Source organism: Sorex araneus, chromosome 5 (genome assembly GCF_027595985.1).
Source record: "Sorex araneus isolate mSorAra2 chromosome 5, mSorAra2.pri, whole genome shotgun sequence".
NCBI classification, from domain to species: Eukaryota; Metazoa; Chordata; class Mammalia; order Eulipotyphla; family Soricidae; genus Sorex; species Sorex araneus.
In genome coordinates this window covers 41,266,532-41,279,102 of record NC_073306.1, presented here as the reverse complement: position 1 = coordinate 41,279,102, position 12,571 = coordinate 41,266,532, and the positions used below count along the sequence as shown (strand labels likewise).

The window sequence follows — 12,571 nt, the reverse complement described above, 5'->3', positions numbered from 1 at the left end:
TTCCTCAAGACAGCTTGAGGCGCGCCCCCCCAACATACCTCTTGTCATCCTCCACCTGCACGCCGATGGAGTGGAACTCTCTCCGACTCCTGTTCTCTGTGTCCGAGTCTGAGATGGTCTCCACCTGGTGAGGGTGGGCGGAGGGAGGGAAGGGTGTCATGGTCACGGCCAGACCCGGGGCTCCCCTTCCAGGAGAGCAGGGCCAGCAACTATTGAGCCCCAAGCGAGCTGGCAGAGCCTGCAAAAGCAACCTGCTCGAACAGGAGGAGAGGCCCAGAAGTCCAGAGGCCGTGAGGGGCACCTGTGGGCATTCTGGTCGGTCCATTCCCCAGTATTGGGGCAGGGACCAGGGTGTGGCCCAGGGTTCATCTTGGCATCCCTGGAATGAGCAGGCGTGGGGGTTCCCCGCAGCTTAGAGGCAGCCGCAGAACTGGTGTCAGTCTCCAGAAGCCCCCACGAAGCCCCCTCACCCCGCCTCCCGCCCGCCTGAGCATCCTTCCATGGGGCGCCCGCCGGGCATACCTGCACCCCGATGGACGGCCGCCACTTGCGCTGGCGCGCCAGGCTCCGCAGCTCCTCCCTGCCGGGAATGGTCTTGATGATGAGTGTGGGGGGCTTGGGGCTGGCTCGGGGCGGCACCGGCGCCAAGTCCAGGGTGCGCGCGCCCATGGCGGGGCCGTCGAGCCCGTCGGCCGAGGTGCAGCGCCGGGCAGGGCCCTCGGCCGCCGTGAAGCTCTCGTGGGCCGAGTCGGTGCTGCTCTGCGCGGTGATGGAGATGCGGGGCGGGGCCTGGCTTCCAGGCGGGATGGGGGGCGGGGCCTTTCGGAAGTTGAAGGCTGGAGACCCCCAGGCCAGCACAGGTGAGAAACACATCCCAGCAGCACCCCTTCCCCCCGACACACACCCCTACACGCCCAACCCAGCAGTCCCGGGCAGCCCCGCGCAGCCCCGCACAGAGAGCCTGGGATGGCGCTCCCCATCCTCCAGCCCAGAGAGGCAGGCAACCTGCCCGAGGTCACACAGCACGGGAGACCCTGGGATGCTAGGCAGGGCATACTCACAGGAGCCGGGCCTCCCTGAGACAGAGGCAGGGGCGGCAAGGAGGGGCAGGCAGTCGTCGTCTTGGGAGCAGCCGGCCTGGATGGCCCGGAGGTAGCTGTGGCTCCGCATGCGGAAACAGCCGGGCAGGTCCAGGGCATCCACCGCCTGGGACTCGAGCTCCCCAAACACCGACCCGCACACGGCCTCCAGCTGCTGGCTCAGCTCGTCACTCAGCTGGGGGCAGGGAGCAGGAGGGCCGTTAGTGGGGCTCAGGGGGCGGCACGGGGGTCTGAAGCACTCGGCCTCTGAAGCAGAGTGCAGTCTGCTCTGCCGCCCTTGTGCATTTGGACTGCAAGTTGGCTTGACTTTCCAGAGAGAAAGGGGCGGGCCCTCAGCCCTGTACTGTCCCCTGGGACTGCCTGGGGACCCGACATGTACACCCCCCTAAAGCCCTTCCATGCCTCTTCCCTGTCGGACAGGGACCACCGCACCCTCTTCACAATGAGCCCCAAGCCTCATTTCATCTGGCCAAACAGTGTGGGAAGCATCACCCTCAGGCCCTGGAGGGGGTGGGGGACCTGGGGAAAGGCATCTTTCATTTGATTATTCATAACCCCCTATGTCACAACACTGATTGACAGCAACCTGCAGAGATCTCTAGCAGGGTAAGTGTCAGAGCAAATATGATCAGCCTTCCAGCGTTCCAGCGTTCCCACCCCCACCCGCGCCCCGCTGCCGACTAACTAGGCTTCAGGTTGGGCCCCTAGTTCCTAGTTTCTCCCCTACTCCCCCCTGCCACCCCAATATCCTTCAACCTCGCCTGGGTGCTGGAGGAGGTTTTTATTTTTGTTTTGTTTTGTTTTTGATATGTTGAGGTATTGAATCTGGTGTTAAATCGTATTTAGGGGCTGGAACGAGAGTACAGCGGGTAGGGTGTCTTGCACACAGCTGACCCAGGTTTGACCCCTGGCATCCCATAGGGTCCCCCCCCCCCAAGCACTGCCAGGAGTGATTCCTGAGCACAGAGCCAGGAGCACGACCTGAGCTCCACCGGGGGTGACCCAAAAACAAAGCAAGAAAGAAAAAGGTAAAACAGAAAGGGTGTCCATGGAACCGTGTCGCATAACCCAGCACTAGAACTAAATTTACCACAGAGGTTGCAGCTTTATTGTGTCAAATGAGAAAACAGGGGCAGAGAGAAAAAAAAATCGAGACAGACAAACAAGGAGATGCAGAGGTGAGTGGCACACCCAGGAAGGCAGGATGAGTGTGTAAGCCTGAGATTCCAAGCAGACTGTATCTAAGGAGCAGGCGCTGGGAGCGGGGAGCGGGGGGGGGCAGGACCAGTGAATGAGTCGGCTGCACTGACCCCGAGTGAGACCCACCTAGAATCCAGGGCTGGTCCTGAGACTGCTGAGCAGTGTGGCCTGGGAACGTTACTTAAAGTTCTTGGGCCTCGGTTTACCTCCCTGTTATACGGGAGGGACCCTAGTTCCATCTTCGAGGGGATTTAAAGACAGTGAGGAGCTTTAAAGACACGTGTGAGACGCATGGCGGGTCCTCAGTCAGAGCCTGTGAAGGCCCCGGGGCGTGCAGCCATCCCTGTCATGGGGCCCAAGAGAAACGCCCCCTCCAGATTACACAGAGGTCAGCAGATGATGGCATGGACAAGCTCCTTGGGACCATCCCCCCAGGAATGGGCTTTCTTTGCTCAGAGACAGAGGGGAACCCAAGGCCTCACACATGAAAGGCAAATGCGCCACTGCTGAGACACATTCCCCGCCCCCCTGCCAGGTGACTGTGACAGCAAGTATCCCATGGCAGCATCTTGTGACAGCTGCCAGGAACGATTCACAGAATCACACTGAAGTGCCGTCAACAAAGGCCCAGAGGAAGGCTTCGCCCATATGTCAAATGTCACCTGAGGTTTCCATAACTCAGCCTCCAGCACAACGTGATGGCACTAGAGCCTACTCCAAACTGAGCAAAAATTTCCATCCTAATCTACCAATGGGACAAGCAAGGCTCGGAGAGATCCAGGCTATCCAAGGATGCCAGGTGAATGAATGAATGGTAAAACCAAAATTAAATGCCAACTTTCCTGGCTCTCTTGCTAAGCTGAATGAGCATCAGACTCTCCCAGGAGAGAAGGTTAAACGCACATTAGTTCAGGTCCCATCCCACAAGCTAAACATGGGACTAACTACAGAACACTCTGTTTTGACCGCTTTTAACCTCAGAGGAATATCTGCTGAAGAGACAGATTCAGTAGTTCCAACATGGGCCCAACTTAAAAAGAAAGACTAATCTGAATTGTCTGCTGTTTTGGGTCTTTTTAAAGAACTTCACTAGAAGTGTACAGAAATCAGGAGCCATGGAAAAGCCAATCCACAATCTTCCAGCAGTGGATTCCATATCTGACCAGCACAAGCCATACTCGGGGGGTAGCGATGGCTGTCGCTAGGCTTCTTCAGGAGTACCAAGGACCAGCTGTGATCAGGATATTTCTTTTGTTTTTCTTTTTGTAGCACCTGGTGGCATCCAGGTTCTGCACTACTCCTGGAGGTGCTCAGGGAACCATGCTGGGGATTGAACCCGGTTTGGCTGCATGCAAGGCAAATGCCTTAACCCCTGTGCTCTCTCTGGCTCCTACCGGGGTATTTCTTGAAGCTCAGGGGTCACTATATTTCCTATGTCAATCTACGTCTATGTCAGTCCCAAGACACACCCCTGACTATTGCCAAATCAGCCCCGAGGGACGATCTCTCCTGGAACACCAAGAAATGGTCTGACCCTATTAGAAAGTTCTGGTCTCAGGTCTGGATAGGGATGTATGCTCACTCTGCAGATTACTTCTGCAGCTCAGCCTTCTGTTTGTGAAGTACTAGGCATAAAATCAGGCATGGAGCAGATGCTCAATAAGTGTTAGCTACTATTATTAGCTGTAAAAAGTTCTTCAATCACAATGGCAATGCTTCTCAGAGGCATCTCTCTCTCTCGGGAGTTCAGAAGCTTTCAAAATCGCGACCATATGCTATTTCCATGCCCAAACTATCCGAGGCAGACAGGGGGAGGATGGGACACTCCCCAACTTACACACCTTCCTTCTCCACTGGCCAAGAGGCCTTCTGGAGTCCCGGGAAGAGACAGAGTGTCTGAGAAATACTGCAGCTGGGCTGATTTTTACTGTATTGCATTATAAAATGATAACATCAGACTCCGAATTCTGCCATTATCCTTGTACTGCCTTCTGCCCTGCCCCCACTCTAGTCCCAGTCCTGGCATTCAGAATCCTCTTGGAAATAAGACTCTTACCCTTCCTCAAAAAAAAATGGAATCAGTAAATATTTTCCAGGGTGTGAGATATTTGGAAGAAGTTGTATCAAATCTATTTGGAAACTCAAGTTGGAGGGTCCGACTGGGGGTCAGGCAACACGCTGCACATTTTACACGTGTCCCTCAGTCTAGATAACCTTGGAAAACCCTCCCATTTCAAAGCCTTGGCTAAAATATAGCAAATGTTGCTTTATATGCATAGCTGAGCTCACAAGAAGCAAGAGAATTCCCCAGGGGACAACAGCAAAGAGGAGACTGGAAAATCAGAATATTAACTGTGTGAGTCAACGCCGCACACAGCTCGGTGGAGGTGGAGGCAGGGGTTGCTGGTCTGGTCTCAGAAACCACGGTACCTGGGTTTTAAGACCCACTGGGGTACAAAAGTAAGGCTGCGGGCCCATGTGAAACAAGAAATTAGAGATGAGAGCCTGTATAAAGTGATGGAAGAAGAAACCTTCGATGAAAGGGTACACTAGGGAGAAAATCAATTACAGCACAATCTGATGCCCACAAAGCTGGTTGGTAATCCAGAGGCACTGGGTAGGATGGAGTTGGGGGAGCCAATTTCCTAAGTGTTTTATCCACAAGGTGGCTGTCATATAGACAGAGCATTCTGTGTCTGTGCAAACCAAATGCCCCAGGTTAAAAATCACATTAAGTGGTCCCAGACATGGACTAATTCAACACAAGTGACTGCTTTGGATTCTCAGAGGGAAGCTCCATTAAAGTGAGTGAAACTCATCTGTGTGCAGACAATTTCTGCCAGGGACCCTAATAAGCCCCGCACCCTGACACTCACACCCTTGAGCAGCTCCCGCCTCTGAGTACAGACCAGTATGGATCAGACCTACTGACGGATTCTAATGAAGAGAATATGGCAGACACAATGTGATACCACTTCTGAGACTCAATTACAGAAAGGCTTGGCTTCTGTCTTTTTCTTTTTCCTTTTTCCCTTCTTGTATGCAGTACTAGAAATGGCAACCCAGGCCCTCACACGTGCAAAGGTGAGTGCAACCCTATGGCTTCCATCTTGAACACATCTTGCTATTCCTCTTGGAGTCTTTGTTCTGGAGAAACCAAATCATGAAGCTGAGTTGTGAATAGTCCTACCAAGAGACCCAGATGAGAAAAACAGATCATCCACCATCAGCAAAGCTCTGAGGCAGCGGGATGGAAGTGAGGGTCAGAAGTGCACCTGCTCCAGGCAAGTTTGCAACCCTTGCTAACACCTGGATTTGTGCCTTATGAGGCACCTCATTCAGTGGCACCGAGCTCAGATTCCTGACTCACAAAAACTGAGGTCATCAATATTTAGTGTTTTAAGAAACTGGTTTTTTGTTTTGTTTTGTTTTGTTTTTTTGCTTTTTGGATCACACCTGGCGATGCACAGGGGTTACTCCTGGCTCTGCACTCAGGAATTACCCCTGGCCGTGCTCAGGGGACCATATGGGACGCTGGGATTTGAACCCGGGTCGGCCGCGTGCAAGGCAAACGCCCCACCCGCTGTGCTATCTCTCCAGCCCCCATTAAGAAACTGGTTTGGTTTGGTTTGGTTTGGAGGTCATGCCCAGCAGTGCTCAGGGCTTACTCCAGGCTCTGAGCTTAGGGATCACTCCTGGAGGTGCTCAGAGGACCATATAGGGTGCTGGGGATTAAACCCAGGTTGGTCATGTGTAAGGCAAGTGCCTTACCCACTGTACTATCACTCTGGCTCCTAAGAAACTGTTTTGAGATGATTATGAAGTGTTAATAACTAATACCACCTGTGATGTAAACAAAAATAAAACTTCTATGAGTCAATTCAAAATGTATATAACAGCTTATATACATGTATATATTACCTTAGCTAAAACAGATTCACTTTTAAACAAAGGTTTAATATTTCTAAAGCTTAGTTAGTAGAAAACTGAATGCCTAAGAAAAGAATAAAAGCTTTGATAAAAGGACTTGAAAGTTTGAAAAAAAAGTTCAAACTTCTAGTAACAAAAAAAGCACAAATGAGGGGCTGGAGTGATAGCACAGTGGGTAGGGCGTTTGCCTTGCACGCGGCTGACCCGGGTTCAAATCCCAGCATCCTATATAGTCCCCTGAGCACCGCCAGGGGTGATTCCTGAGTGCATGAGCCAGGAGTGACCCCTGTGCATTGCTGGGTGTGACCCAAAAAGCAAAAAAAAAAAAAGCACAAATGAGTGAAATAATAGAACATATATAAAAATCTACACACATACACAGAGCTTAAGATGGCGGACCAGAAGATGTGCTATTACCTAGATAGGCACGGGGGCAGGCATAGAGATAGAAAACTCAAGGAGAAGTAAAGATATGTGAAGAAAGAGAACAACAAGAAGAAGAAGTTCCCACATGCAACTGTGGATTGAGCAGCAGGAGATTCTGAGCAAGAATAGAAGTTGCAGAGAGAGAATAATCAACAGAACGTGGAAGAGGCAATGTTCAGAGAGGGTTGGCAGTGGGGAGGACTTCTCAGACTTCTGACTTCAGACCTGATGTGAGGAGGACACCGACTCTGGTCCCCTAAGATAACTAGGAATTTGTACACGACCATCTCCCAAGTCAGCATTTTATCACTCCAAAAATCAAAGGGATACAACTACAACAACAAACATCGTCAAGAAAACGACTCAACTTTGGGTAAAAATAGCATGACTCTGTTATCCTTACCTGGGAAAGCTCCAATGAACCAAACTCTTGGTTCTATCAGTTGCCATAATCCAGTAAAGGTGTGGCTGACTGAAAGCCACATGCTTCCCTGCCATTGCCAAGGTGGTGAGTGGCTCAATGAATCTGGAGTTTTGTTGATTAAACCACTGAGACTAGTCACTGAACGCAGCACCACCAGACAGGTGATTTGGCACTTTATGAAGGGGCTGGGGCATAGCGGGTGGGCGAGGGAAGGGCAAGCAATGGACTGGTGAATAGCCAGGGATGGAACAGAGTTACAGGAGGTAAGAGGGTCATAAAAGGTTTGACAAGTTTTTCACCTATATTGGACAATTACAAGGTGAGTCTACACACGGAAGAGATGGTCTCTGTCACCCACACACATCTCTGGTCAATGGTGACGCTGCACATGGACAGAAGAAATGCAAGAGTCTGGTGAAAAACAGCAAGGGCAGACTTGGAAACAGCCCGATGCTTAATTGTCAAACATGGAACCATAAATGGAGATAAGAAATCTCACTGGCTTGAAGTGGAGCACAACCTCTCACCAATCTCTGTCTGAACACAGACACCGGGCAACTCCTAGGAAACAAGGCTTAAAAACACAAACAAGAAAGAAATAAAAAATAGTGGAAACATCAGAGGCTTCATTTGGCAGGGTAGACAGATTTCACAGATTCAGTCCTAGCAGTAATACAATGAACAAACAAAGCAATAACAATCTTCATGAGGAAAAGTAAGAATTCAGAGACGCTAACAATATATATATCTAAAATGTTTGTTCAGTATTTAATTAAAAATGAGTCATGCAAATAAATAAGAAAAATGTAAATGTCCCCCAAAGTTTTGTTTCTCAGACTACAAAGCAGTTATTATAAATACATTAAAAGAACTGAAGGAGATAATCTTTAACTAAAGAAAAGCACAACATCAATCATGTAATTAATAGAAAATTTCAAGAAATTGATAGAATAAATTTTAAAGCGAATGAAATAAAAATTCTGAAACCAAAAAATACAATCACTAAAATTTTAATTCATCAGAAGGTTTGTGCATAAGAAATGATAACACAGCCATTCATTTATAATGATGCATTATAAACTACTTAATGTTTTGGTGCAATGTTAGTTATTGTTATAATGCAATGCTAGTTCAATCAAACCAATTTTTGTTTGTATATTTTTGGGCCACACCCAGTGGTGGTCCTGGTTCTAAACTCAGGAATTTTACCCGGCCAATTCAGGGGACCATATGGGATGCTGGGGATCAAGCCCAGGTTGCTGGGTGCATGGCAAATGTACTATGACTCCAGTCCCCAATCAAACCAATTTTGAAAAGTAATTTCATTAAACTTGAGGAGACAGTTGTGCAGACAAGATGACTTTCCTAAGGACAGGAGTGGCCACCTTGTTGACAATAAATCTCTTTTTCATGAAAAAGTGGGGGCAGGGGAGAAACAACTTTAAAAAGGACCAATACAAGTTAATCAGAGAAAAAAGATTGAAAAATATAATAGAGCCTCAGAAATGTATGAGACAGTACTAAGTTCGCTGGTATATCTGTAACAGGAATCCCAGAATGAGAAAGAGGAACAAAAATATTTTCAGAAATAGTGGCCCAGCAGGCTTGAGAGGTCTTTGGGAGACAATGGTGGAGGGAAGCTGACAGTGGTGGTGGGACTGGTGTTGGAATACTGAATGCCTGTAACAAATTATCGTAACAACTTTGTAAACCACGCTTTTTAAATAAAGGGAGGGGCGAAATTATTTGAAGAAAAAAGATATAATGGCCCCCAAACTTTCCAAATTTGGTGAAAAACATTAATTAACAAGTCAAAGAAACTCAATGAATCCAAAGTAGGTTAAAGACAAAGAGATCATACCCAGGCACATGACATTCAAAATACTGAAAGACACAAAGAGAAACTTCTTAAGAGTCACAAGAGAGAAACAATTCATCAAACACAGGAAAATAGCAATAGAACTAACAATTGACCTTTCATCAGAACAATGAACATCAAAGGCAGTGGAATGGGATATTCAAAGAATCAAAATTCCCGTCAACAGAAATTCTACATCCAGCAAAACTAGCCTTCAAAAATGATAAAAATGAGACAGAAAACTAGGACAATCATTCCGGAGAATATTATGGCGCATCCTCAAAGAACTAAAACAGAGCTCCATATGATCCAATTATCTAATTTCTGGTATCTCTTCAAAGAATATCGAAATATCATCACAAACATTTACCCACCCAGCTGTTGAATGCACATGACTTTCAGTTGGTAAGTTATGAAAACAACCAAAAAGCCCCTAAGTAAATGACTTAGAAGGGGAGGTATATATACAGTTCAGCAGTGTTTTAAAAGTTGAAATTTTCCTCTGCAGGACAATGGAAGGAATTCAAGGAGAGTAAAGTAAGTGCAGCAAAATAAGCAAAAGGAAAAAAGACAAATATCAGATGATTTCACCCACGTGTGCAAAATAAGATTATAAAATTTATGAATGGGTAAGAGAAATGGATGAAATGCAATAAAAATAAACCAGTGACCAAAACCAAGATTGCCTGAGGGGAAAAGATGGGGGTAGGGAAAAGAGTTTAAAGGGTGGTGCGCAAGGCTGAAGAGGTAGTACAGGAGGTAGGGCACTTGCCTTGCACACAGCTGTCCTAGATTCAATCCCTTGCACCCCATACGGTTCCGAGTCTGTCAGAGAATTCCCTGAGCACAGAGCTAGAAGTCTGGCTACCACCTGCTGTGGCCTCCCTAAAACAAGACCCCCCAAAAGAGTGGTGGGCCATATTTGAGAATTTTTAAAATGTAAACTTAAAGAAATTGTTCCAGAGAGATAATTCCAAGGGCTGAGCATATGCAGGAGGCCTGGGTGTAATTCCCCACACTGCAGAGTCCCCTGAGCACCACCAGGAGTGATGCCCAAGCACACAGCTGAGGGTAGCCTCAAGTACTATTAGGCATAGCACCAAACCAAACATTCATAATAACAATAATGTATTAAAATTTGTATTACATCTTAATTTGAAAAAAATTTTTTTAAACTGTAATTTATTGCTAGCGATATTATACTATGAGAAATACAAGTCAGGTGTAACCCCATTCTGGGGTTATCTGCATCTCAACTTCAGATTGTAATTCCTTTTCTTTTTTAATTTGTGGGATACCCTCATTTCTCTCCCCTCTGGAGAAACCCATTTCTCTACCTCTTCTTTCTCTCTGTGTCTCTCCTCTCTCTGTCTTTCTCTCTCTTTGTCTCTTTCTGTCTCTCTCTCTCTTTCCTTCTTTTTTCCTTCTCCTCCACCTTCCTCAAATACCCTAAGTCCAAAAAATGATAATAAAAAAAGAAAAGAATAGTAAGGGAAACTCTTCCAGTTAGAAGAAACTGATAACCAATGGTAATTCAAATCCACAGAAATAAATAAAAAGTATCAGAAATGGCAAGTATAGAAGACCCTAAAAATACTTTTCCAGGGCCAGAGCAATAAATAGTACAGTGTGGGGAGGGTGCCTGCCTTGCATGTGGCCGACACAGGAATAGCCCTGAACATGGCAGGGTGTGGCCCCCAGAAAAAGAAAACAACAACAAACATATTTTCATACTTTTTCTTTCAATTTCCTTCTTTTGTGTGTGTGTGTGTGTGTGTGTGAGGAGACACACCTGGCAGTGCTTAGGGATACTTGGGCATGGTGATCAAGGACCAATACTCCCCATGGTACTTAGGGGACCATGCAATACTGGGGGTTGGTTCTGAGGCTCCCCACATGTGCAGAACATGCTTCTGTCCTTGGCACCAGCAGCCTGGCCCTCTTTCCATTTCTTTAAAAAACATAAAGCTGCACAAAGCAATGATCATGATACCATCATCTGCCTATGATAATTGTTAGGTTTATAATATATACAGTAATATATAGTGCAATGATAATAGCACGATGAGAGAGGAGAGAAAAGAGATCTATTGGAGCAAGCTTCTCTATTTTACCAGAAATAACTACATTTCAATAGGCTTACGTACTCGTAATTCCTACAGTTACCACTAATAACTCAAATAATATGGTAGAAAAGAATTAATAACACAGGAATTTAAAATGGTTCACTACAATATTTACTTAACACAAAGGAAAACAATAAAAACAGAGAAACAGAAAATGACATGATACAATTCAACCACATCAATAATCACATTAAGTGTGAATGGACAAGAACTATCCCCATTAGAAAGGCATCGTCAGTAGATTGAAAGTAAAAGATATGGACAAAACAGACCAGCAATAGCAACTATGCAAAAAATTTCCAAATTTGATGGAAGACATGAATATTCAGATTCAGGCAGCACACACCCTGGTATCATAGTGAAACTGCAGGGCTTCAAACTCAAAGACAAGAGCTCAACCGCAATCAGAGAGAAATGAAAATTACCTACAAAGACAATGAGATTGAAAACAGACTTCCCAGCAGGAACAAGAGAAGATAGATGACAAAGGAGTATCTCAAAATGAAAGAAAATCTCAAAAGAAAACAAAATGCTGACCTATAGAATTCTATAATAAGCTAATTTATATTGAACAGTAAGGGATACCTTTTATTTTATTTTTTTCCTCTTATTTTTTTTAAAGGCAGAGTTCTCTCTTCACGGGTGATCACTGGAGGAAAATGTACTAGAGAATATACTTGAAAAGAAACCCTATGAAAATGTAGGAAGCTTGGGGGCTGGAGCGTATAGCAGATAGGGCACTAGCCTTGCACACGGCTAACCTGGGTTCAATCCCTGAACTCCATAATGTCCCTGGAGTCAGCCAGGAGTGATCTCTGAGCACAGAGTCAGGAATAAAACCCTGGGCACCCCCAAGTGTGCACCCCTCCCTGTAAAAAAAAATGGAGGAAGTTATAATGACAGGGTGGAGTTACAGATCTAAGCCCACATAATCAAGTACAAATATCATAAATGCAAAACCAATAAGAAAAACTAATTTTGGAGATTAAAAATAAATAAAGAAGAACTGAAAATCTGGGCATGTATACATAAGAAGGAAAGAAGTAGACAAAATTAAAGTGTCCTAAGGTCTCTGCATTGCTCAGGAGAAAGTCAGCAATTGTCAACTTCAGACTTTGCTAAGTCAAATATGTACATGAAAATTATGAGTAATCACAAAGAATTAGAATATGTAACGGTCAAACCAATATGGAATTTGGCGGGGTGGGGGGATGAAGAAACCCAAAATGGCCCCAGAGAAGGAAGCATCACCCCAAAGTCAGGAGGAATAGAAGACACAAATCACGATGAGAGAAATAAATTCAAACATATCAGTAATCACAATCCACGTGCATGCACTAAGCTCTTAAGCAAATATCAGAATGGATATAAAATCAAATTTAGCTATCAACTATTTACAAAAGACATACCTAAGATGTAAGGAAACAAACTTTAAAGTATGTAAAAAGATGTTCTGAAGAAATACCAAACAAAAATATAGACTTACAAGCAAAAGGCATAATTAGAA

The 12,571-nt window shown here is 45.9% G+C and overlaps 1 protein-coding gene across 2 annotated transcripts in view; it reads right to left on the bottom strand.

The window, feature by feature from the left end:
• DLGAP3 (DLG associated protein 3) overlaps nucleotides 1–12,571 on the bottom strand; it is a 64,239-nt gene that overhangs the window by 18,609 nt on the left and 33,059 nt on the right. For both annotated transcript variants that reach the window (XM_055137621.1, XM_055137623.1), the window contains exons 6-8: nucleotides 1,062–1,275; nucleotides 523–836; nucleotides 39–124 (exon numbers count right to left, since the gene is read on the bottom strand). In XM_055137621.1, coding sequence (XP_054993596.1) covers nucleotides 39–124; nucleotides 523–836; nucleotides 1,062–1,275 — 614 coding nt within the window. The remainder of the gene's footprint in view (nucleotides 1–38; nucleotides 125–522; nucleotides 837–1,061; nucleotides 1,276–12,571) is intronic.